This window comes from Pan paniscus, chromosome 1 (assembly GCF_029289425.2).
Source record: "Pan paniscus chromosome 1, NHGRI_mPanPan1-v2.0_pri, whole genome shotgun sequence".
Classification (NCBI taxonomy): domain Eukaryota; kingdom Metazoa; phylum Chordata; class Mammalia; order Primates; family Hominidae; genus Pan; species Pan paniscus.
Window position 1 is genome coordinate 185,672,113 of NC_073249.2, and position 27,890 is coordinate 185,700,002.

General features: G+C 37.5%; 1 protein-coding gene across 17 annotated transcripts in view; it reads left to right on the top strand.

Moving 5' to 3' along the window:
- Nucleotides 1-27,890, top strand: part of SCMH1 (Scm polycomb group protein homolog 1) — a 217,030-nt gene that overhangs the window by 100,414 nt on the left and 88,726 nt on the right. For all 17 annotated transcript variants that reach the window (XM_063608326.1, XM_055094628.2, XM_063608314.1 and 14 more), the window contains 2 exons: nt 23,949-24,037; nt 27,429-27,672. In XM_063608326.1, coding sequence (XP_063464396.1) covers nt 23,949-24,037; nt 27,429-27,672 — 333 coding nt within the window. The remainder of the gene's footprint in view (nt 1-23,948; nt 24,038-27,428; nt 27,673-27,890) is intronic.

Consider the following 27,890-nt stretch of genomic DNA (forward strand, 5'->3'; position numbering starts at 1 on the left):
GTTGTTGCTCAGTATCATAAGCTCAAAACTTCATACATATTTGTTGTGTTTCACTCCATCACACCAATTGACCTAATTGATGCTTGAATTATCCCATCTTTTGCCAGAAGGAAACTTGTCAAGTTGTCTCCTGACTCTTTTATATACTGTTTGATACTATTTGATAGCTCTCTTGGATTTTTGCAATTTCAACACGTTCCAGGTTCATCTTATATATTTTTTGCCCCAAATATGGAATCAGCTAGTTCTTCTAGGTTCCTGGGCTCCTTTTATTGGGAAATGGTATTTAGAGACCATAATCAGAACACTAGAGTGCTCAGTGCTACTAGGTTGGTCGTCCTTTCTAGTCTTTTTGGTATAGAGAGGCAGGAACTACCTTTTTAAAAAGATTATTGGCTGGGTGCAGTGGCTCACACCTGTAATCCCAGCACTTTGAGAGGCCGAGGCGGGCAGATCACAAGGTCAGGAGATCGAGATCATTCTGGCCAACATGGTGAAACCTCGTCTCTACTGAAAATACAAAAATTAGCTGGGTGTTGTGGCATGTGCCTGTAGTCCCAGCTACGTGGGAGGCTGAGGCAGGAGAATCAGTTGAACCCGGGAGGCGAAGGTTGTAGTGAGCCGGGATTGCACCACTGCACTCCAGCCTGGGCAACAGACTGAGACTGCATCTAAAAAAAAAAAAAAAAGTTATTGGGATAAAATATCATTGGTTCAAATTGATACTTCTCACTAAGGGACAGAGGTGTTTTTACCTACTTCATCTCTGCTACCTTAAATTTGAATCTCCTTTGTACCACAACAAAACCCTAGTTCTCCATGTTAACACAGTAACTCATTTGCTTTATTCCGTATCACTCATCTAACAGTCTCAGAATAACAATACCAACACTACCACCAGTTTGATTATTAACAGTGTTTATTTACATTTTTTCCTTACCATTAAGAAAAATACCCTTAATAAGTGTTATAAGGTCATTTAGATTAGTTTCTGTCTAAGTGACTGTACCACCAACTTAATAACTAAGGTTCATTTGCTTCATTTTATTTTTTATTTTGTGGAATTGCTTTTTAAAATTTAATTTTGCTTTATAAATACATTATTATATATAATTCTGAAATATATATAATTCTGAAAAGTCAAGTCTATAAAACAGAGTATATTCAGAGAATTCTCTTTCACCTTGTTCTTTCCTTCTGCCATAGGTAACCACTTCTTTTTAATCCTATAGTTTAACATTCAATTTTATAAAAAATTTAGGCGTGTGTGTGTGTCTATGTGTGTATGTGTGTATCTATCCCCTGCCTTTTTTCATTTAGTGATATGTCCTAAATATGACATTGCAGTAACATGGAGATGCTCTTCATTCTTACACTGTAGTGTGTTATTCTTGCACTACTTTATGAATCACTATTTAGAAGCATTTGAGAGGCTATTAAAAAATACAAGTTCTCAGGGAACATAGTGACCATGTAAATCAAATATTTCCAAAAATTCTCCAGAAACCTACAGATCAAAAAGGAAACAATCCACCCATAACTTATGCCTAAATATAACTAGGAGCCGAGAATGCCACAATTATCAGTTACTTTTTAATGGGGATATAAAGATCTGAAACCAGCAGAGCCAGTACCAGACCATACATAACGAAGAATTTATGTAGGTGGAAATTGTATAAAAAAGGGAAAGAACAGTGGGGGCCTAACAGAGCCAAAATTGCCCCCAGAATGAGATAGTCCCACCTAGAATGGGAAATACTGAGAACAGAGCTAAGATCTTGTGGATTAGAGCACAAACTATTGGAATTGGAAGGGAGAGTCAAAGTTGAAAGTGGACTGGAGATGGCAGTCCTGGGGAGAAAACTTCCTCTGTGGAAGAGGGAGACTTAACGTTGAAGGGAAAAAAAGACAGCAAGGGGTAAAATTTAGGATTATACAGAATAAAAGGCATACCATTCTTCTCATCCTACCTTAAACAGGCCCATCTATTAAAGAAATTGTATTTCACTATGCCAACTCATGACCCAAGTTCCCTGCCAATAGAACCTTTTGTTTTTTTGCTGGTCTGGGAAAATTTAAGATATATAAAAATGGTGAGAAAATAGCACTTGAAAATTTATAAAAAGCTTCAATATGAAGAAAAACATAAGATGAGGATAAAACCATTTCAACTACTGAAAATGCTTCCAAAACCAACGACTAATCAGAGGAAACCTGTTGCACAGCAACTCAACTTGAGTTAAACAAGTCTTGGCAGATATGAAAAAAATACGTTGAATCATAGGTTGTAAAAGTCAAGCTAGACATGCACAATAGACCAGAAGATGTGAAAATAGTATTGTCCAAACTCAAGAAAAAAAAGACAAAATTATCTCAGTTGAAGACTGAATTCCAAGGTGAACAACAGGACAATAGACTCAACTGAAAATGTAATAAGGGACATTAAGGAGGGAAATAAAAAGCCAAGAGAATAAAAATAAATATTAGAAAAGGTTAAAAAGTATCTCAAAGGAACTGTTAGATATAGAACATAATGAACAAAAATCCAATATGTATATGTACACGATATGTATATGTATGTATAACTGAAACCCCAAAAGAAGATAAACAAAACAATGGAACAGAATTAACACTTAAATAAGAAATTAACACTTAAATAAGAAAACTTTCCAAAAATTAAAGCAGACCTTTACCTTTATATTTATAGGACCTACTTTTGATTCAGATTGGTCAACTCTAAGACATATTTTAGTAAAACTATTGTATTCTAAGAAAATTTCTTCTAAACTTCTGGCAAAAAAAAGCCAAGTCTTTTACAAGGTAAAGAAAGTCAAGTTTGCAGCTGTTTTTCAGGTATTGAGGTTATACTGAAATCGTTTTCAGCATGCAGAACTCAGGGAATATTATAACCCCAAGCCCATTCTGAGGAATAAATTAGAGAAAGCTCTTCATCAAAGCAAGAGATGATCAATTTAAGACAAAAACAAAGCAAGGGACAAGGGTAGAATAGTGTATGTGTGTATCAGGCTCAGTCCAGTGAAGAGAGAAACAACACAGTAATTTGAACATAGAAAGTTTAATATAATTGTTAACTATAACAGAGGATTGGAGTAATGAGGGATCAGTTAGTAAAGGAAAGATAACTCTAAAGAAATTATATGAGTAGCAAACATAAAGAAAAGCCAGACTCTGAGGCTGAGATAAAGTGCCCAAGGAAGAGCCTCTCCTCCCCCATCTTCAGGGCTGAGGTATAGGGCTGTGTTCTCTCAATGACAGAGAAATCACTGTGGTGCTATGTTGGTGGAACTTGCTAGGAACTCCCGTCTATGGTGCTCAGGAAAGCTGTTCGTTGAGAGATATCTCTCTACAGTAACTCTACTATGAAACCACCCAAGGTGAGGGTAAGGATGCTGCTGCTTAGAAAGAGATGCAGACAAACGTACTAATGAAGGCTCAACACAGCTCTTTCAAGGCAAGACAGGTCAAGAGGACAAAAAGTAAAAGTATGAAAGGCTTTAAGAAATCAGGTAGATCGTGGGTGGGTGGGTGGGTGTGTGTGTGTGTGTGTGTGCATATGTATTCATGTCAAACTTTAGATCCTTATAAATGATCTGCCTTGAAATTTAAAAATCTAAATAGCTCTTAGTTGAAAAGGGGAGATATAAACAAAGTTTGCAAAATTCCTAAAACACGATGATAATAAACATCATACATCAGAATTTTGAGATATAATTAAAGCAGTACTTAGAAGAAAATGTATAGCCTTAAATATTTAACATCAGTAAAAATGAAAGGATGAAAATTGGGATTTAAATTCCCAACTCAAAGAGCTAGAAAAAGAATTACAAAGCAAGAAGAAAAAAAAGATAAAGGAAATTAATGAGGCAGAAAACAGAAAAGCAATAATTCAAAGTTAATTCAAAGTACTGGTCCTGGCCGGGCATGGTAATTCATGCCTGTAATCTCAGAACTTTGCGTGGCCAAGGCAAGAGGATCACTTTGAGGCTAGGAGTTCAAGACCAGCCTGGGTAACATAGCAAGACCCTGTCTCAACAAAAATGTTTTTAAAAATTAGCCCAGCATGGTGGCATATGCCTGTTGTCCTAGCTTTTAGGAGGCTGAGGCAGAAGGATTGCTTGCACCCAGGAGTTTGAGGTTACAGTGAGTTATGGTCATACCACTGCACTGCAACCTAGGCCACAGGGTGAGATACTGTCTCAAAAAAAAGTACTGTCCTTTGGGAGAAAAAATGTCCATGAAATAGACAAACCACTAGTTAGCATAGTAAAGAAAAAAGGAGAGTAGGCACAAATATAGAAAATAAGAAATGGCCGGGCACAATGGCTCACACCTGTAATCCCAGCACTTTGGGAGGCCGAGGTGGGCAGATCACAAGGTCAAGAGATTGAGACCATCCTGGCCAACATGGTAAAACCCCGTCTCTACTAAAAATACAAAAATTAGCTGGGCACGGTGGTGCATGCCTGTAGTCCCAGCTACTCAGGAGGCTGAGGAGAATCACTTGAACCTGGGAGGTGGTGGTTGCAGTGAGCCAAGATTGCGCCAGTGCACTCCAGCCTGGCAACAGAGTGAGACTCCGTCTCAAAAAAAAAAAAAAAAAGAAAGAAAAGAAGAAATGACAAAGGGGAAATAACTATGCAGATAAATTTGAAAAGTTAGGTTGAAGTAGGAAATACTATTTGTCAAAATTAACTTCAATAGCATTACAATATTTAAACAGATATAGAAAACATGGCCAGGCATGGTGGCTCACACCTGTGATCCCAGCACTTTTGGAGTCCAAGGCAGGCAGATTGCTTGAGCTCAGAAGTTTGAGACCAGCCTGGGCAGCATGGCAAAACTCTATCTCTGCAAAAAAAATAACAAAATTAACCAGGCGTGGTGGCTCACGCCCATAGTCCCAGCTACTTGGGAGGCTGAGGTGGAAGGATCACTTGAGCCTGGGATGTGGAGATTGCAGTGAGTTGAGATTGTACCACTACACTCCAGCCTGAGTGAAAGAGTGAGATCCTGTCTCAAAAAAAAAAAAAAAAAGAAAATATACAAAAGTTTTCAAGGAACTGCACCTACAGTAAGCACCATGTGTAGATTATTTCACAGGGAAATTACCAAACCTTAAGGAGCAGATAGTCTTAGTGCTACTTGAGTTGTAGTTCAACAATACCCAGCAGAACTTTCTGCGATGGTGGAAATATTTTGTATCTGTTCTATTCAGCATGATCCTCACCAGCCACATACAGCAAGTGAGTAAGCACTTGAACTGGCTACTGTGACTACGGAATTGAATTTTAAATTGTATTTAATTGTAACTTAAAAGGCCTTGTATTAGTCTGTTCTCATGCTGCTATAAGGACATAACAGAGACTGGGTAATTACAAAGGGAAGAGGTTTAATTGACTCACAGTTTAGCATGGCTAGGGAAGCCTCAGGAAACTTACATTCATGGTGGAAGGGGAAGCAAACACATCCTTCTTCACAGGGCAGCAGGAAAGAGAAGAATGAGAGCTGAGCAAAGGGGGAAGCCCCTTATAAAACCATCAGATCTTGTGAGAACTTACTCATTATCATGAGAATAGCATAGGGGAAACTGCCCCCATGATTCACTTACCTCCCACTGGGTCCCTATCACCATATGTGGGGATTATGGGAACTACAATTCAAGATGAGATTTGGGTGGGGACACAGCTAAAGCATGTAAGGCCTGATGTGGCTAGTGGCTATTGTACTGAATAGTGTCATTCTAGATCACAGAAAAAGTAGGAAAGCATCTGAATTGTTTTTATGAGACACATAGAACTGTGTTGCCTAAACCTGATTTATACACATGTGCCCACACACACATGCAGATGTATAATCTCATGTGTGAATACTGTTATTAAAATCCTAAATAAAAGGAATTAGGATTTAACATATTTAAAACAACAATTCATCAAGACATAATAGTAGGTTGGATTTTGGGGAGAATGAAAATATTTAACTTTAGAAAAATCATTAATAGAATTCAACATATTAAAAAAGCTAAGGAATAAAATCATATGAGCTTTGACAAAATTCAACACACTACTAGCAAAAAAAAAATAATAAACCAGAAAATGGGTACTGTATACTTAACTTGGAAAAAAGTATGTTTATACCTCAGTACTAAAGCCAACATTTTACTTAATGGTTTAAAATAACCTGATAGAAGATACATGGAAGACAAACTCCCATTTTCAATAGCAGGTAAGGGGTGAGGGAAAACTAACAAATGTGTGAAACTTACATAAAGAAAACTTTGAAAAACCTGACCAAAAAGCATGATTAAAAAATAAGTCATAGAGTAGACTTTCTCAAAATTAAGAACTTCTGCTCTTCAATAGACACTGGTAAGAGAATGAAAATACATATTGACTTTGTATCCTGAGACTTTGCTGAAGTTGCTTATCAGCTTGGGGCTGAGAAGATGGAGTTTTCTAAATATACAATCGTGTCATCTGTGAACAGAGACAATTTGACTTCCTCTTTTCTTAATTGAATACCCTTTATTTCTTTCTCTTGCCTGATTTCCCTAGCCAGAACTTCTAATACTACGTTGAATAGGAGTGGTGAGAGAGGGCATCCTTGTCTTGTGCCAGTTTTGAAAGGGAATGCTTCCAGTTTTTGCCCATTCAGTATGATATTGGCTGTGGGTTTGTCATAAATAGCTCTTATTATTTTGAGATACGTCCCATCAATACCTAATTTATTGAGAGTTTTTAGCATGAAGGGCTGTTGAATTTTGTCAAAGGCCTTTTCTGCATCTATTAAGATAATCATGTGGTGTTTGTCATTGGTTCTGTTTATGTGATGGATTACGTTTATTGATTTGCGTATGTTGAACTAGCCTTGCTTCCCAGGGATGAAGCCGACTTGATTGTGGTGGATACGCTTTTTGATGTGCTGCTGGATTCGGTTTGTCAGTGTTTTATTGAGGATTTTTGCATCGATGTTCATCAGTGATATTGGTCTAAAATTCTGTTTTTTTGTTGTGTCTCTGCTACGCTTTGGTATAAGGGTGATGCTGGCCTCATAAAATGAGTTAGGGAGGATTCCCTCTTTTTCTTTTACTTCGAATCCTTTCAGAAGGAATGGTACCAGCTCCTCTTTGTACCTCTGGTAGAATTTGACTATGAATCCATGTGGTCCTGGACTTTTTTTGGTTGGTAGGCTATTAATTATTGCCTCAATTTCAGAACCTTTGGTCTATTTAGAGATTCAGCTTCTTCCTGATTTAGTCTTGGGAGAGTGTATGTGTCCAGGAATTTATCCATTTCTTCTAGATTTTCTAGTTTATTTGCATAGAGGTGTTTATAGTATTCTCTGATGGTAGTTTGTATTTCTGTGGGATCGGTGGTGATATCCACTTTATCATTTTTTATTGCATCCATTTGATTCTTCTCTCTTTTCTTCTTTATTAGTCTTGCTAGCAGTCTATATTTTGTTGATCTTTTCAAAAAAACCAGTTCCTGGATTTATTGATTTTTTGAAGGGTTTATTGTGTTTCTATCTCCTTCAGTTCTGCACTTACCTTAGTTATTTCTTGTCTTCTGCTAACTTTTGAATTTGTTTGCTCTTGCTTCTCTAGTTCTTTTCATTGTGATGTTAGGGTGTCGATTTTAGATCTTTTCTGCTTTCTTTTGAGTGAACTCCCATTCACAATTGATACAAAAAGAATAAAATACCTAGGAATCCAACTTACAAAGGATGTGAAGGACCTCTTCAAGGAGAACTACAAACCACTGCTCAACGAAATAAAAGGACACAAACAAATGGAAGAACATTCCACGCTCATGGATAGGATGAATCAATATCGTGAAAATGGCCATACTGCCCAAAGTAATTTATAGGTTCAGTGCTATCCCCATCAAGCTACCACTGACTTTCTTCACAGAATGGGAAAAAACTACTTTAAATTTCATACGGAACCAAAAAAGAGCCCACATGACCAAGACAATCCTAAGCAAAAAGGACAAAGCTGGAGGCATCACGCTACCTGACTTCAAACTATACTACAAGGCTACAGTAACCAGAATAGCATGGCACTGGTACCAAAACAGATATATAGACCAATGGAACAGTACAGAGGCCTCAGAAATAATACCACACATCTACAACCATCTGATCTTTGACAAACATGACAAAAACAAGAAATGGGGAAAGGATTCCCTATTTAATAAATGGTGCTGGGAAAACTGGCTGGCCATATGTAGAAACCTGAAACTGGACTTCCTTACACCTTATACAAAAATTAACTCAAGATGGATTAAAGACTTAAATGTAAAACCTAAACCTGTAAAAACCCTAGAAGAAAACCTAGGCAGTACCATTCAGGACATAGGCATGGGCAAAGACTTCATGAGTAAAACACCAAAAGCAATGGCAACAAAAGCCAAAATTGACAAATGGGATCTAATTAAAATAAAGAACTTCTGCACAGCAAAAGAAACCATCAGCAGAGTGAACAGGCAACCTACAGAATAGGAGGAAATTTTTGCAATCTACCCATCTGACAAAGGGCTAATACCCAGAATCTACAAAGAAAAACAAATTTACAAGAAAAACACAAACAATCCCATCAAAAAGTGGGCAACAGATATGAACAGACACTTCTCAAAAGAAGACATTTATGCAGCCAACAGACACATGAAAAAATGCTCATCATCACTGGTCATTAGAGAAATGCAAATCAAAATCACAGTGAGATACAGAATGGCGATCATTAAAAAGTCCGGAAACAATAGATGCTGGAGAGGATGTGGAGAAATAGGAACACTTTTACACTGTTGGTGGGTGTGTAAATTAGTTCACCCATTGTGGAAGACAGTGTCACGATTCTTCAAGGATCTAGAACTAGAAATACCATTTGACCCAGCCATCCCATTACTGGGTATATACCCAAAGGATTATGAATCATGCTACTATAAAGACACATGCACACATATATTTATTGCAGCACTATTCACAATAGCAAACAATTGGACCAACCCAAATATCCATCAGTAATAGACTGGATAAAGAAAATGTGGCACATATACACCATGGAATACTATGCAGCCATAAAAAGGATGAGTTCATGTCCTTTGTAGGGACATGGATGAAGCTGGAAACCATCATTCTCAGCAAACTATCACAAGGACAGAAAACCAAACACTGCACATTCTCATAAGTGCGAGTTGAACAATGAGAACACGTGGACACAGGGAAAGGAACATCACACACCGGGGCCTGCTGGGGGGTGGGAGGCTGGGGGAGAGATAGCATTAGGAGAAATACCTAATGTAAATGACGAGTTGATGGGTGCAGCAAACCAACATGGCACCTGTATACCTATGTGACAAACCTGCACATTGTGCACATGTACCCCAGAATTTCAAGTATAATAAAAAATAATATAGTTGAAAAATTAGAAAAAAGAAAATACAGGCCACAGACTAGGAGATAATGTTTGCAAATCACTTAACTATCAGTAATATTCTCCAAATTGATCTATAGATGCAGTGCAGTCCCTATCAAAATCCCAACTGCCTATTTTGCAGAAATTGACAAATTGGTTCTAAAATTCTTATAAGGGACCCAGAATAGTCATAGCAATATTCAAAAGGGAAAACAAAGGTGGAGGACTCACATTTTCTGATTTCAAAACTTACTACAAAGCTATAGTACTGAAGACATTGTGGTTCTGGCATGAAGACAGACATATAGATCCATGAATTAGAATTAAGAGTACAGAAATGAACCTACCAATTTATGGTCAATTGATTTTTCACAAGGATGCCAAGACAGTTCAATGTGATTTTCAACAGCTGGTGAGGAACAAATGGATATTCACATAGAAAAAAATGAAGTTGGACCCTACCTCTATGCCATATACAAAAATTAATTTCAAGTGGATCATGGACCTAAATGTAAGAGCTAAAATGAGAAAACTCTTTGAAGAAAACAGGAGGAAATCTTCATGACCTTGGATTAGATAATACAGCACCAAAAGCACAAAAAACAAAAGAAAAAATAGATAACTTGAACTTTCATCAAAACTAAAAAGCTTCATCATCAAGAAGTGAAAAGACAGCTCACACAATGGGAAAAAATAGCCAAATCCATGTAAGCAGAAAGTAGATTTGTGGTTTCCAGAGTCCAGCTTGAAGTGGGGATGGGGAGTGGCTGCTAATAGGTATTGGGCCTTTTTTTGGAGGAGTGATGAAAATATTTTAAAATTAGATAAAGTGATGTTCGCACACTTTGTATATTCACGGAGTACTAAAAGCCATTGAACTATATACTTAAAAGAGTAAATTTTATGGTGTGTGAATTGTGAAGCTAATTTTTTATACTTACATATCTAATTCAGTAATGCTAGAAAAATGACATATACACATGCAAAAAAATGAAGTTGGAACTTAACCTTACACTATATACAAAAATTAACTCAAAATGTATCAAAGGCCTGAATGTGGGGGCTAAATCCATAAAACTCTTAGAAGAAAAGCTTTATGACATTAGATTTGAATATGACACCAAAAGCACAGGCAACAAAAGAAAAACATACATAAATTAGACTACATCAAAATTCAAAACTTTTGTGCATCAAAGGACACTATTGACATAGGGAAAAGGCAGCCCACAGAATTAGAAAAAAAATTCACAAAACATATATCTGATAAGGGGTTAATATTCAAAAAATATTTTTAAAAACTCCTGCAACTGTGTTATTCAAGGTTTATGATATTTAAAAAATTAAAAATAAGAACTCCTAAACCTCAACAACAAAAAACCCATTTCAAAAATTAGCAAAGGACTTGAATATATTTTTTTCCAAAGAAGATGTGCAAATGGCCAATTAGCACATGAAAATATGTTCATGATCACTAATCATTAGGGAACTACAAATTAAAACTGCATTGAGATGACACTTCACATTCATTAGGATGGGTATTAGGAAAAAAACAGAAAATAACAAGTGTTGATGAGGATGTGGAGAAATGGGAATGTCTGTTGCTGGTAGGAATGTAAAATGAGAGTTTCTCAGAAAGTTAAAAATACCATGCACCTGTAGTCCCAACTACCTGGAAGGCTGAGGCAGGAGGATTGCTTGAACCCAGGAGTTCGAGGCCAGCCTGGGCAACATAGTGAGACCCCTACCTATTTTCTTAAAAAGTAAAAGTAGAATTCTGTGATTCAGCAGTTCCATTTCTGGGTATATACTCAGAAGGACTGAAAGCAGGGACTTGGGCAGATATTTGAATACCCATGTTTAGCAGCATTAGTCACAATAGCCAAAAGGTAGAAGCCACTCAAGTGTCTGTTGATGGAAGAATGGATAAAGAAAATGTCACACATACGCACACACAGAAAGAGAGTGGGGCTGGGGAAGAGAGAGAGATGCAATGGGAATATTATTCAGCCTTAAAGAGGAAGGAAATTATAACACATGCTACAACATAGGTGAACCTCGAAGACATGCTAAGTGAAATAAGCCAGTTATAAAAGCACAAATATTGTATGATTTCACTTAGATGAGACATCTAGAGAAGTCAAATTTATAGAGACAGAAAGTACAATAGTAGTTGCCAGGATCTGAGGGAGGAGGAGGTGAAGAGGTTGATAATAGGTACAGAGTTTCAGTTGGGGAAAATGAAAATGTCCTGGAGATGGATGGTGGTGATAGTTGCCTAATAATGTGAATGGACTTAATGTCACAGAACTGTACACTTTAAAATGATTAAAACTGTAAATTTGATATATATTTTACCACAAAAAAAAATTACCAGGCATGCAAACAAGCAAGAGAAAAACTCACCCATTATAATTAGAATCCAGAAATAACACAGATTATAGAATTAATAGACAAGGACATTAAAGCAGTTGTTTATATTGCATATGTTCAAGAAGATAGAGGAAATCATGAGCGTCATGAGTAGAGAAATGTAGGATTTAGATTTAAAAGAACCAAATTGAACTTTAGAGGTAGAACATACAAGATAATATCTCAAGTGAAGAATAAGCGGAATGGATCCACAACATATTACTGTTGGAATTGCTTCAGGAGGAAGATGAGCAAACTTAAAAACAGCAGTATAAACTATCCAAATGAAACACAGAGAGAAAAAGAACTGAAAAAGAAAGCATCAGTGAGCCATGGGACAACTTCACGTAGCCTATAACATATATAACTGGAGTCCTGAAGGAGAGATAAGGAGCACATAAGAAATTATTAGAAAAATAATGCTTGAAAAATTTTTGAATACTATGAAAACTATAACTTCACAAATCAGAGAAGCTCAATGAACCCCAAGCAGGAGAAATATGAAATAAACCACACAAGGCACATCATCATCAAATTGCTGAAAACCCACGATAAAGAGAAAAGTCTTAAGAGCAGCCAGAGAAAAACAAGCACATGATATATAGAAGAACAAAGAATGACAGCAACTTCTCGTCAGAAACAGTGCAAGCCAGAATACAGTGGAGCAGCATTTTTAAGTTCTAAAAGGAAAAGAAGTTGTTAAGCTAGAATTCTATACCAAGCAAGAATGCCTTTCAAAAATAAAAATGAAGACATTTGCAGACATATAAAAGCTTAGAGAATTAATCACAAGCATATCAGTACTACAAGAAAGGTTAAGTGAAGTCCTTAAAGCAGAAAGAAAATGATAACATGGAAAAAATGGATCTCTGCAAAGCAATGAGGAAAATTTGTAGGTAAGTATAATAAAATTTGTAGTGTACATATAATAATTCAAAAATAGCTAGGAACTCCTAAAAAAGAAGAGCAATGTGCAGAGAGTAATCCCATTAGCTATTAAAACATACTTTAAAGCCTCTGAAATTAAAATTATATGGAACTGGCACATGAATAGGCAGACTGAGCAGTGTAAAATAAATAGCAAATCCAGAGATAGATCTGACTGTATATGAAAATCTGCTATATGATAAAGGTAGTGTGGTAGTCTGCTGAGGCTGTCAGTGAAATACCACAGACTGTCTGGCTTAAACAACAGGATTTTTTTTTCTCACGGTTCTAAAGGCTGGAAAGTACAAGATCAAGGTTCTGGCAGGGGTTGGTTTCTGCTGAGGGTCCTCTTCTTGCTTGCAGACAGCCATCTTATGACTGCCTTCTCACTGTGTTCTCACAGGAGAAGGAAGAAGGAAGGGAGGGAAGTGGAGGGAGGAAGAGAGCTCTTCCTCTTCTTATAAGACCATAGTTCTATCAAATAAGGGCTCTACCCCGTGACTTCACTTAACCTTCATCATCTCCTAACAACCCTGTCTCTGGGTACAGTTATATTGGGGATTAGGACTTCAACATATTAATTTGGGGGATGGAGATTCAGTCCATAGTGGTTGGCATATTAAATTGGATAAAATTGACTTTTTCATAAATGACATTGGGATAAGTTAATAGCCATTAGGAAAAGATACAATTGAATCCATATATCACAGCGTATGTCAGAATAAACTGCTCGTGGATTAGAGATCAAAATGTAAAAAAATGACTATATAAGTACTAGGAAAACACAAATTCCTTTATAAACTTGGGGTGGGGAAAGCCTTTTTAAATATGATTCAAAATCTAGATAGACCGACAAATTTGACTTTTTAAAACATTTTTAGGGGAAAAAAAATACTCCAAGCAAAGCTAAAAGACAAATGATAAATGGGAGAAAATATTTGCAACATAAAGCACAGATAACTCTCCCTAATTCATAAAGAACACTCATAAATAGAAAAATAGAAAAATTTTTTAAGACTAAAACCTATAGAAAAATGATCTTAAGGCATGAACAGTTGACAGAAGATATACAAATGGTCCTCAGACGTATGAAAATTCACACCACTCATAATAAAATAAGTGCAGATTAAAACCACAGTAAGATATTCTTTCTTACCAGATTGACAAAAATTCCAAAGCTTGAGGAGACAGCAAGGCTGTGGGGAAATAAGCGTTCTCATTTTTTTTGCTGGGGACATGCAGAATGGTACATTTCACATCAGAGAGGGAGGGCATACAATTCATCAGTATCTGAGAAAAACCACATATGCATTTATTAGTTGACCCAGGGATCCCACTTCAGGAATTTGATTTTAAAGATGTACTTCCACAAAAATAAAGCAATATACACATGGTTATTTTTTTGCAACATTAAGAGATTGATTGAATGTTATATAGTACATTCACACAATGAAGTACCATCAACCATAAGATAGAATGAGGAAGATCTCTGTAAACTAATATGGAGTGATTTCTAAGATATATCATTAATGTGAAAAAAGAAAGTTGCAAAAAGTATATATAATACGCTAACTTTTGGGAAAGAGAAGGGGAAATATGTATGTATACACATATGCACACATATATAACATATGAAAGCATGTATTTTAAATTTATTTTTGTAAAAAGAAACACAGGAATGTCAAGCCAGAAAATAATGAAAAGATCACCCATTAGGCATGTCTTGGAATAAGGTAGAAAGTACTGGGATAAGAGTGAGGCTTTTGAAAATACCTGTTAATATTCTTTTGACTTTTGAACTAAGTATTTTACTTAATAAATAAAATTAAACTAAAAAAGATGAACAAAGCAAACCCTAAAATTGATTAGAAACAAACAAAACTGAATCAAATGGATATAATAACCACATTGAAAAAAACTATTAATTCAAATAAAATTTTAACATAGAACCTTCACAGTATACCTTTAATATGGGGCATATTCTAAGGAAAAAATGGACTGCAAAGAAATTTTGACTTCTTAATAATGTTTGTGGTTTTGGCATGGTTATCTGAGACTAATTTGCAGATATTGAAAATAGAGCAAATGAATAAATAAGATTTTAATATGGAAAAAGATGAGGAAGAACCCTGTAGTATTGGATTTGAATTGGAGAATATCTGTATCTACTCTGGCCTTTAAAATATATTTATATGTATGCATGCTATTCAAGTAATACATATATGTAACATATGATTTGTATGTGTGTGTGTATATACATATGTATTTTCCAAGCACTGTTCATTGAAAGGGCCTAGAAGCAATTACATCTCAGTAGCAATGACGACACCTTGATTTTGGTTTCTAAAAATCACCTGATACACCTGTAATCCCAACACTTTGGGAAGCTGAGGCAGGAGGACCCCTTAAGCCTAGGAGTTCGAGACCAGCCTGGGCAACATGGCAAGACCCCCATCTCTACTGGAAAACATTAAAAATGAGCTGGACATGGTGTCACGCATCTGTGGTCCCAGCTACTTGGGAGACTGAGGTGGGAGTATCCCCTTGAGTCTGGGAGGTCGAGGCTGCAGTGAGCCATGATCATGCTGTTGCACTCCAGCCTGGGTGACAGAGTAAAACCCCTTCTCAAAAAAAAAAATTAAAGTTGGAGGGAAGAAATCTCCTTTACAGAATGCCAGCCAATAAATATAGAAGGAATGAGGCTGGGCACAGTGGCTCACACCTGTAATCCCAGCACTTTGGGAGGCCGAGATGGGTGGATCACATGAGCCCAGGAGTTTGAGACCAGCCTGGGCAACATGGTGAAACTCTGTCCCTACAAAAAAATACAAAAATTATCTGGGCATGATGACACACACCTGTAGTGCCGGCTACTCAGGAGGCTGAAAAGGAAGAATCAGCTGAGCCCGGGAAGTCTAGGCTGCAGTGAGCGGAGATCTCGCCACTGAATTTCAGCCTGGGGGACAAAGCAAAACCCTGTCTAAAAAAAATATATAGAAGGAATGAGAGAAAATTATTTTTTTGCAACTATTTTAATAATTGAGTCAGGCAAGAGTAACCAATAAATGCTTAAACTATTAGGTAAAAAAACGTACTGAGGAATAGGATGTTCACAGTCTGAAAGTTTCTCTCCACTGATTGCCTGTAAATTACAAAGGGAAATTACAGTGAAGAACACTGTCAATCACCTCTTAACATGTGATCAAATTTTGTATCTTCAGTAATTAGACAAACTGACATTATGTGCCTCCTGCAGTATTGCAATGAGAAATACTCCACATCACCTGTATAATATTTTTTATCAAATCTCTTTAGCAGGCCAGGCCTAGCAGTTTATGCCTGTAATCCTAGCCAGCACTTTGGGAGGCTGAGGCGGAATGATTACTTGAGGCCAGAAATTCAAGACCAGCCTGGGCAATATAGCAAGTCCCCCATCACTACAAAAAATAGAAAAATTGGCCAGGTGTGGTGGTGCACACCCTTAGTCCTAGTTGCTCAGGGGGTTCACCTGAGCCCAGGAGTTGAAGGCTGCTGTGAGCCATGATTGCACCACTGCACACCAGCCTGGGCAACAGAGAAAGACCCTGTCTCAAAATAAATAAATAAATAAGCTCTTCAGCATGAATGTAATTATGAGGAAACGATCAGAAGAAGTCCAAACTGTGGGACATTCTGTAAAACATAATCCAGACTCTTCAAAAATGTCAGTGTCATACAAAGCAAACAAAAGGCAACAGGACTATTCTACATGAATTCTACGTTAAAGGAGACTGAAGAAACATGACAACCAATTGCAGTATGTGATTCTTGATTGGATCCTGTGTTTAAAAATCAACAGTTTTAAAGAACATTTTAGGGACAAATGAGAATATTTTTAATTAAATTTCCTGAGGGTGATAATACTGCAATTTTGTAGGGGAATGTCTTTTTTCAAATATACTGATATATTTAGGGGGGAAGTGTCGTAACATCTCCAACTTTCATATAGTTCAGGGGTGGAAGCATTAATATATGTAGATGAAAAGCAGATGTGGGAAAATGGTAATAGTTGAATCTAGTTGAAGGGTACATAATTGTTCATTATATAGTTTTTGCTATTTTCTCTAGGTTTATAACTTTTCAAAATAAAATTTAAAAAATAAAATTATTTATATATAATTGTACATATGTGTGTGTGTCCATGTTCCCCAGGCCTTCTCTGGACTTCTTTCTAGAGTTGCTGAATCAGAAGCTCTAGGTAATGGGGCTTGGGAATCTGCATGGCAGAATGGCTCTCCTGAGATACTGACACAACTGGTCTATATTTGGAAAACATTGCTCTGGAAGAGCATCCTTTTCCATTAAAATCTTGTATGGTGTATGTGTATACGTATGTGTGTTCTGTTCTCATAAGGGATATTACTCTCTTGCAGTGGAGTCCTCCAAGGATAAAACATGTAGTAGAGTAGAATGATTCTCCTCAGTTATCTCAAAGCTGCCACTCTTCTCCTCACAGCTCCCTGTTATTACTGACTGATTCTTCTACTTAATACTGTGATTGTTTCTTCTAAAGAGGGCTGTCTAGAGCATAGTTCTCAAACTTGGCTACCTGTTAAAATCACCTAGGGAGCTCTTAAAATTTTCTGGGTCTAGGCCTTAACTTCAGATCAGTTAAATAAGGATTTCTGGGAGTGGATCTGATGTATTCTTTAATGTTCCCTAGGGGATTCCAGTCCAAGTTTGAGAGTCACTGAGCTGGAGTAGAAGCTAGCCTTTAATGAGGCCCCTAGTCAAGTGAGTCACGATCTCAGTGTAAACTGCTTACCCAGCAAATTTGGTCACATGCTTTAGTATATACAGTAACTTCAAAGGAATCCTTTGTATGTTTCTGTCACTGATCAATTCCTGGTGTGAATGCTCTTCTGTTACCTGCCACCAGAGGGCATGGACTATGATTAGATTATAGTCCTGCTGCTCCACATGTATGTATGTATGTATTGAGGCAGAGTCTCGCTGTGTCACTCAGGCTGGAATGCAGTGTCACAATCATAGCTCACTGCAGCCTCGACATCCCCAGGCTACAGCAGTCATCCTGCATGAGCCTTCCACGTAGCTGGGACTACAAGCACACACCACCACACCCAGCTAATTTTTTGTATTTTTTGTAGAAACAGGGTCTCACTGTGTTGCCCAGGCTGGTCTTTAAATTTTGGGCTGAAGTGATCCTCCTGCGTCAGTCTCCCAAAATGCTGGGATTACAGGTGAAAGCCACTGTGCGCGGCCTGCAGCTCCACTCTTAAATCCAGTTTCATCAGCTAGCCAGTTTAAATAGATGGACCCTAGCTTATCCAGTGGTCCCATAGTCTTGGGAGCACCTAGAAGCACTTTAGAAGTGGTTCTTTATGAAGTTTTAAAAAATGAATCCTTGGTAAACACAGAGCACTTGCAGCCTGTGTTTGGAATTAAAAGAGATCTGACTTTGTAATATTAACTTAGCCACTCACTACCTTAGTTGTGTGACTACTGGTAAGTTGCTTTACCTTGACTTGTAACGTTGAGTTTCAGTGCCCTTACCTGCAAGATGATTAATAAATTCTTCCCCATGTTGTTTTTGTGGATTAAGTGGAATAACATAATAAAGCGTTCATCAATTCTTGGCACCCATTTAATAAATGGAGGGTTTTTTCCTTAATTCAATAAAACTATCAAGGATTTTGTATTCTAGTTGGAGAAGACATACACATTAAACCTTTTAAAAAGAAAATTCAGATGGTGATAGGGGCTAGGAATAAATAAGAAGGAAGCAGGATAGATTTAGGAGTCTATTTTGGGTAGAGTAGTCAAGGAACACCTTTCTGAGGAAGTGATGTCTCAGCAAATAACTAACTGTAAAGAGTTGATTAAAAGGTGTTTGAGGCAGAGGGAAACAGCTTGATATATTTGAGAACAGAAAGACCAATGAATAGGGGTACAAGGGAGTGATAAGAGATGAGTAATGAGGAGTAAGCAAGGTCCAGATCATGTAAGCCTTGTAAACATGAATAATAAAGAGTTTAGATCTGTTTTGTGTTGTGAAATTTGAGCATAAGGTAATGTGACCTGATTTATATTTTTAAAAACATAACCATATTATTCTGGCTGCAAAAGTAGAGGGCTGAGGTCCAGTTAGAAGGCTGTTGGAGTTGTCTAGGCAAAGTTTGACTCTGGCTTAAATTAGGGTAATATAGCAGTAGAGATGGTGAAATGTGGGTTGATCTAGCATATATTAAGTGGGAAAGCCATCAAGACTTGCTGATTAATTGGGTTTGGTGGGTGATAGAAAGGGAAGAATCAAGGATGACTTCTAGTCTTTTTGGTCTGAGCACCTGGGTTTAATAAGGGGTGCCACCTATTAAACTGAGATGGGATAACTGGAGGAAAGAACAAGTTTGGAGGGAATAGTAGAATCAAGAGTACTGTCTTAAACTTATTCATTTTACAATTTCTTAGACATCCAAGTAGAGTTATAGACTGAGGTAGTTGGATATATGAACATGAAACCCTGAGCAGAGGTTTGGGCTAGATATATAAATTGACAGTCATCATTTAACAGGAAGAAAGTGGGGACCAAGAAGAAGACAGGAGCAATGACTGAGCACTGAGGTACTCTACATTTAGAGATTAGGATTTCCTCTTACCCACCTGTCCTTTTCCTTATAGACAGCCTAGGTCGTTGCCTAATTTGAATAGAGCCTCAAATTACTGTTTTCATCTTCCTTCTTTTCTCTCTTTCACAAGTTTATGACTCCAACCCTTCTTACCTAGAGACAGTGTGGTAGGACTGAGTGATAAAATATTTGAAGATATTAATGTGATGATTAGTTATTAAAGCTCTGGAGACGGAGTAGTTGGGTTCAAATCCTGGCTCTGCTATTTACTAACTTACTAACTTTGGATATTTTACTTAATTTCTCTAAGCCTCAGTTTTTTCATCTATAGTTACAAAAATAATAGCCAATGTTTATCTAACTCCTGCCTGTATGCCGGGCAGTGTTTTAAGTCCTTTGCATGTATTAGCCTATTTAATCTTTAGAACAACCCATTGATTCTTATCCCACGCTGTTGTTGAGGAAACTGAAGCTAGAGAGAGGTTTTGTAATTTTCCAAAAGTTATGTACCTGGTAAGTGGCAAAGCTGGATTTAAATTCAGGCAGTCTGGCACCAGAAACTGCTACTCCTCTAGTATCTGATTCAGAATAGTAGTAGTGATCCACTGCAAATGCTTAGCACAAGGAGCTGGCTCATGATATGTGTACAATAAATGTTAACTTTTGGAGGCAACATAGTGTAATAAAAGAGATAATGTAATAAACATAGTGTAATAAACATAGTGTAATAAAAGAGAACCAAATAAGAAGTCCTGGGGTTCCAGCCTGACAGTGTAAGATTGGCTTGTGTGACCATGAACAAGTTTCTTAGCCTCTCTGGACTTCAGTTTCATCATCTGCAATGTAAGATCTTTGTACTTCATGGCCTCTGAGGTCCCTTTCAATGTTAAAATTATCTACTATCTATGATTGCCCAAGAATATAGAGGTAAATTATGGATATACTTGAATTTGAAGGGATAGAGTCCCACATCACCTAGTGGATTGAGGAATAAGATACCTTAGCAATTTCTTGGGTTCAAAATATTTCTGCTTTGCCCCTGTACTCTTGAAGAATCCTGCTGGTAGTGAAACATAGTAAAGAACCACAAAGTTTGGTATCCAGCCACCATATATTGAAATCTGTCTCCAGCATTTACTAGCATGACCCTAGACAAGCTGCTTCTCTGAGTTTTCATTTTTTATCATCTGTAGAGTAGGGATAATAATAGTGCCTGCCCATGTTATTTCAAATATTGAGTAAGAAATGGCATATAAAATATTTAATACATGGTAAGCATTCAGTATATATTAACTATTATGATAATATTGTAATGATTTCCAAAGCTGAGAGGATTTTTTAGCTCCTTAAGCTTCAGATGAGATAGAAACCCCCCAGTAACCCCTACCTCAAAAATGGAATTGGGAATTACATGGCTAGGCACTCTAGTCATTGATAACTATAGGCATTAAACCTGAATTTTCTAATTGTGCAGGCCTCCCTATACCAAGGTGTATAGACCACTTCTCTAAAACAGTAGTGCCTTGCTTTCCCTTATCCATAGGTGTACCAAACCACTCATGGCAAAGCTGCTCTGGGTTTGGCTTGCTTCAGCCCTTCCCTGACCTAAGGAGAGTTGTTTTCCCACATACACACCACGCTTGAATTTCTGGAGGGATTTAATTTTTTTAAACCATCGTCAAAAGAAGAGTAGCAGTTAAAAACCCAGCTCAAACCAGATTAGAGAGGGAAAAAAGGAGGAGGCAGGAATTATTAACTCATATAACCAAGAAGTCCAAGGATTTATCTGGTGTTGAGTGTCTGAGTACAGGGTTTTAAACACTATTATGTGTCTCCATCCCATGCCGTACTTTGGCTTTATTCTCAGGTCTGTTCTCCATGTAGCAGTGCCCAAACTGCAAACATCCTTATGGGCATGTTCTCAGACAAAGAAAGATGTTCTTCTCCAACGTCAATCTCATGTCAAAAAACAACTGGCCTAACTTGGGACATAGACACATATACACTCTTGGTCTAGGGGAATTTGATGCTCTTAAACAGCATTGTGTTTTACCCCAAGGCCAGGTAGGTAAGGACCACATATGTGGTTGACGTGCCCACCAAATCATGTGGAGTTAGGGTGGGTTTTTTTTTGTTTGTTTGTTTTGTTTTTTTTTTTTTTTTTGCCCTAAAGGGAAAAAAAGCTGGGCAAGCAAAAAGGAAGTGATGGCAGTTTTAGATTGAGTGATAGGAAAGTCCACATTGCTGTTGATATGGATGGGCTGTCCCAAGAAATCTCTTTACCTTGGGAAGGCTGGCTTAGCCTAGCCAGCTTTGGGACTAAAAGTTTAAATAGTATGGAGTGGTAACTCTTTTTTTATTTGCATTTCCTTGTCACCTCCTCCTCCTAACTTTAATTACAGTTGTTAATTGATACTTTTTTCCAAAAGCTGAATCCCCTTTTCATTTTACCCATACATTGCCAGTTTTAAAGTGTGGGCTCAGGAGTCAGATTGCCTGGATTTTAATCCTGTCTTTTCGTTTGCTCACTTTGAAATCTTAAGCAATTTATTTAACTTCAAATAAATTGTACCTGTTTCCTCATCTATAAAATGAAGATAATATCTACCTCCTAGGGCTGTCTTGAGGATTAGATAGTCAATAGAAAGTGATTGGCATAGTGAACAGTAAAGTGCTCAATAATATCAGATACTGCTGCTGCTGTTATTTCCAGCTTTGCAGCTTGGGTGCAGCTTATCTGTTCTTTTGTCTGGAGTGGGAAGGCTGAGGTAGTTTGGGAAATGCTCAAAAAGCATTAGGTTTTGTTATCTCAGGATGCAGAGTTGAAGCAAATTGAAAGAAGCACTTGGGGCTCTAATTGGAAGACCTAACTGTAATAATGATCTTATTTTTACAATTCATTGATAGATGATAATGGACAGTTAACCTCTCTAGGCTTCTTTTTACTGTTTTGCAAAATGAAGATTTTTGGATAGGACAATCCTTTCCAATGTCATTCCTTGGTCCTTAGTTGTTTAAGTAAACAATGAACTTCAGAAAGTATTTTGTACTTGGTGTGTGTATGTGTGCAAGACAGAAAGTGATAAGAGAAGTAGTGAGTTAGTTTACACTGAGAGGAACCAAAATGATTTACTTATATATTGGGTTTATCGGTTGACATGTTTGGTTTCTTCTTAAGAGATTATTAGATCCCCTTTCATACTCTACTGTCCAGATCATCTCTAAGTATTCGTTAATCCTATCACATCTTTTTTGGATTTTTCAAATGCCTAGAAAGTTTTCTAGGCATTACGTTATGTGTTCTGTAGTACTTGTCTTAGGAAACTTGGTTTGGAGACTCTGTCCCACTATTTACTTTACAGCATTACCTTGGACAAGTTACATTCTCTCTTATGTGCCTCATTTTCTTCATCTGTCTAATGAGGTGTTTCTCCTTTTTAACCCTTAAGTCCTTTCTTAACAGTCTGTGATTCTGTAACTATCACAGCGTAGGAGTAGCTGGATTCCAAAGGCTGAACTTGATATCATAATGTAGGGTCCAGCCCCACAGGGTTGGTGGGTTTTCTCCCTGTGTGCGGAGACAAGAGAGTGTAGAAATAAAGACACAAGACAAAGAGATAAAAGACAGCTGGGCCCAGGGGGACCACTGCCACCAAGACACGGAGACCGGTAGTGGCCCTGAATGCCAGGCTGCACTGATATTTATTGGATACAAGACAAAGGGGCAGGGTAAGGAGTGTGAGCCATCTCCAATGATAGGTAAGGTCACGTGGGTCACGTGTCCACTGGACAGGGGGCCCTTCCCTGCCTGGCAGCCGAGGCAGAGAGAGAGAGGAGAGAGAGAGAGACAGCTTACGCCATTATTTCTACTAATCAGAGACTTTTAGTACTTTCACTAATTTGCTACTGCTAACTAAAAGGCAGAGCCAGGTGTACAGGATGGAACATGAAGGCGAACTAGGAACATGACCACTGAAGCACAGCATCACAGGGAGACAGTTAGACCTTTGGATAACTGCAGGTGGGCGAGTAGAGTCTTCTCTAAACTTCGTCAGGGAAAGGGTGACTCCCTTTCCCGGTCTCTAAGTAATGGGTGTTTTTCCTTGACACTGACGCTACCACTAGACCACGGTCCGCTTGGCAACGGGCGTCTTCCCAGACGCTGGCGTTACCGCTAGACCAAGGAGCCCTCTGGTGGCCCTGTCCGGGCATAACAGAAGGCTCGCACTCTTGTCTTCTGGTCACTTCTCACTATGTCCCCTCAGCTCCTATCTCTGTATGGCCTGGTTTTTCCTAGGTTATGATTGTAGAGTGAGGATTATTATAATATTGGAATAAAGAATAATTGCTACAAACTAATGATGAATGATATTCATATATAATCATATCTATGATCTATATCTAGTATAACTATTCTTATTTTATATATTTTATTATACTGGAACAGCTCGTGCCCTTGGTCTCTTGCCTCGGCACCTGGGTGGCTTGCCACCCACATCACCATTCATTTTTGAAACATACTTTTAATCTGTTGCCCATTATGCTTGCTGCAGGATTTCGGCTGAATGCGTCTTCTTGGCCCATGTTCCTTTTGAAGACGCTAAATGGAGCAGAGATGGCTCCCATCAGGATTTTCCACAAGGTAGGCTATCCCTCAGATATCACCAGCTCCAGGCTGCTTAAGGTCGAATATTGAGGCTTTGATGTCCACATTTACTTATGGCCTGAAGATGCCTTCTCAGAAATTAGTTCAGAAGGATTTTTTAGTAGCTTATGAAGCAGCAATTATCCCCAGAGGAATATATTAGACTATAAGGTCCCATAGATTAGATTATATGGTCCCAGCTTCCAGTAATCTCTGTCTACCTGTCGGGCTTGTTAAGAAGTTAAAATGTATTATTAGTAGAATATGTTAAATGTAATACAAATCTAAAGGCGCTATTCTTATTATAGATCTTGGAGTTCTGTAGAGTTCATGTTCTAAACAGAGAAAAGAAGGAGACTATTTTTTTATTGCCTACGATATGTTTGGGACTTTATATATACTATCTCATGTAATACCCACAGCTAACTTTATGAACTAAGAATTATTATTTCCATTTAATAGTTAAGGAAACAAATACTTTTGAATTAGGAGCTTGCTCAAGATCACGTGGCTAGTAAGCGGCAGAACAGGGATCCAAAACCTGTATTTGTTATTGCTTCTCAAGAAGTGAGGCAGTGAGTCTATCAGTTGAATTTTCTAATGGGGTAAAAGTTACTGTAAAGGGTATTGAATTAGGTTTGCCTATGCTGCTAGTTAAGTCTCAACACTAAGAGCATCCTGCTTCTGAATTACCTAGCACTTATGTGACTCAGGAGTAGTTCTTGTATTCTTTGGGACTAGAAATAAAGATGAGTTTTAGACTTTGTTATGCCAGCTGTGCAGTAAAGGGATCTACCAAAAGACTCCAAGTAGAATGTTTAACTTCCGGATCAGTGGAGGGGGAAAATAGAAGAAAACTTAGTTGATTGAAAAGGAGAAAAAAGAACTTTGGAAATTCAAATTAAATAGAAACATAGACAATAAGGTAGTTGTAATAAATTCAGATACATCAATTATCACAAGAAATGAGCTTAAGCTCATTATAATCATACATAGATCAGATCTTTTAAAATCTAGCTATATGCTATGTATAAGAGACACTAAACATAATGACAAAAATGTTGAAAGTAAAAGAAATCTACAGAGGGTGGGAATGATGGAAAACAAATTTTTTAATTTTTAAAAAAGAAAATAAAAGAATATCAAAGATGTGCCAGATGAACTTTTATCAAAATAAAGCTGGCATAAACTATACGGAAATCACACAAGACTTTGATACTAAAAGTCTAAATGATGCTAAAAGCACTGAGTCCAGGAATTTGAGACCAGCCTGGGCTACCCGTAGCAAGACCCCGTCTCTAGAAAAAATTTAAAAATTAGCTAAGAGTGGTGGCACGTGCCTGTAGTCGCAGCTACTTGGGAGACAGAGGTGGAAGAATCGCTTAAGCCCAGGAGATTGAGGCTGCAGGGAGCTGTGTTTGCACCATTGCACACCAGCCTGGGTGACAGAGCAAGACCCTGATTCTAGAAATAAATAAATAAAATGCATTAAAGAGGTCACTATCTAATTATCATAAAGTACAGTTCACCAGAAAGATAAAACAGTCATAAATGTACATGCTTCTAGAAAATGTAATCTCAAAGTATAATAGAGCAAAATTTGACAAAATTACATGGTAAAATTGGAAAATCCACAAATCACTAGGGAATATTTGAAGACTTATCTCTTAACAGTCGATAAATCAAGCACACAAGAATTGGTATGTCAATCAGCATAAGCTAATAATCAGTATTGAATTAGTTGGTCAGTTTTTAAAAATCACTTTATTTGCATTTAACAACAGTTAAATTTGAATGATTTGAAAATAATTTTTTTAAATGCCACTTATGATAGCAATGGAATTGTAATTTGCCTAGAAAAAAAGTTAGTAAAAAAGCATGAGATATTTATACAGGAAATTTTTTAATGTATGTTGAAGAAATCTGCATTAAAGAAATCTTGGCCAGGCACGGTGGCTCATGCCTGTAATCCCAGCACTTTTTGGGAGGCCAAGGCATACGGATCACTTGAGGTCAGGAGTTCGAGACCAGCTTGGGCAACATGGTAAAACCCCATCTCTACAAAAAATAACAAAAATTAGCAGAGTGTGGTGGTGTGTGCCTGTAATCCCAGCAACTTGGGAGGCTGAGGTAGGAGGATCACTTGACCCTGGGAGGCAGAGGTTGCAGTGAGCCAGGATTACACCACTGCACTCCAGCCTGGGTGACAGAACCAGACCCTTTCTCCAAAAAAGAAAGAGAGAGAGAGAGAGAAAGGAAATCTTAACAAGTGGAAAAGACTATCATGTTTATGGATGGGAAGGCTTGATAGTATATAATAAAGGTTATTTCCACCCAAATTTATCTATAAATTCATTGTAATTCCAATCAAAATCCTAATAGGGTTTATATATGGAACTCGAAAAAACTGATTGAAATTTATATGAAAGACAGAGAATGAATAGCAAAAACAATATTGAAGAATGACAAAGTAGGGGGACTTTTCCTATCAGATATCCATTTAATAAGACTATGTTATTGGTACAGGATCAGATAGTAAGATTAAGGGAACAGAATAGAATGTACAACACATTTTTTGAAACTTGATCTATGTAACTGCATTACAAATTAGCACCCAGGAACTCTCTACACTTCCGGTGAAAGTATACAATGTTACAACCACTTTGGAGGACAAGTTAAAAATATTTGATAAAGCAGAAGATGTATATATCTACCCTATAACGCAGGAATTCAGGAATTCTACACCTAGATGTATAACCTAAAGAAACCTTCCTACACATATACAAAGAAGTGCAAGGATGGTGGTTAAAACTCTTTTAAAATAGTAAACAATTGGAAAGATCTTTAAGTGTCCAAAGGAGAATGAATAAATTTCGATATATATATACAATGAAATACTATTACAAGTTAAAATGAATCAGAGCTAAATTTATCAACATGGGCAGATTTCAAAAACATACTGCTAAACAAAAAGCAAATTGTACAATGATATATACAGTATAATACCATTTATATAAAATTTAAAAGCAGGCAAATGGGTATGTATGTATATAGTAAAATATAAAACATGCATGGGTAGCTGTTACCTCCGTGGTAGGTAGAGGGGGAATGGAATATGGGAAGGGCAGAAAGGGAGATTCAACTTTATCTGCAACCTTTTATTTCCTTTTTAAAAAATCTGAAGCAAAGTTGTCAAAATGTTAGGATTAATAAAGTAATACTTTAAATATTTAAATATTGAATTTAAAATTAATTTAAAAGAAAGGCTATATATCCATTATAAATCTCATATAGCAGTCACTTTTTAATCATCCAAATTAGATAGTAGTCTATTGGCATAATGGCCTCTCTTTGTGTCTAGGTGTGTATGTTTCTGTTTCTCATCTAGGAGCCACCATCGCCTTCCCACAACTTCTTCAAAATGGGAATGAAGCTAGAAGCTGTGGACAGGAAGAACCCTCATTTCATTTGCCCAGCCACTATTGGGGAGGTTCGGGGCTCAGAGGTGCTTGTCACTTTTGATGGGTGGCGAGGGGCCTTTGACTACTGGTGCCGCTTCGACTCCCGAGACATCTTCCCTGTGGGCTGGTGTTCCTTGACTGGAGACAACCTGCAGCCTCCTGGCACCAAAGGTAAAGGCCCATCTACGTGCTCTTGAAATCAGGACCCAGATGATAAGGGAGACTACCCAGGTCTGTCATGATCATATCTTCACCAGTATACTTCACTAGTATGCAGGGGAGGAGCAAGGGCCAGCAGCTTAGGTAAAAACCCAGGTCTACCAGGGAGCAATTAGAAACAGTTAAGTATTAAGTGTCAAATGAAACCGCATATGGCATTTGGGATAAAG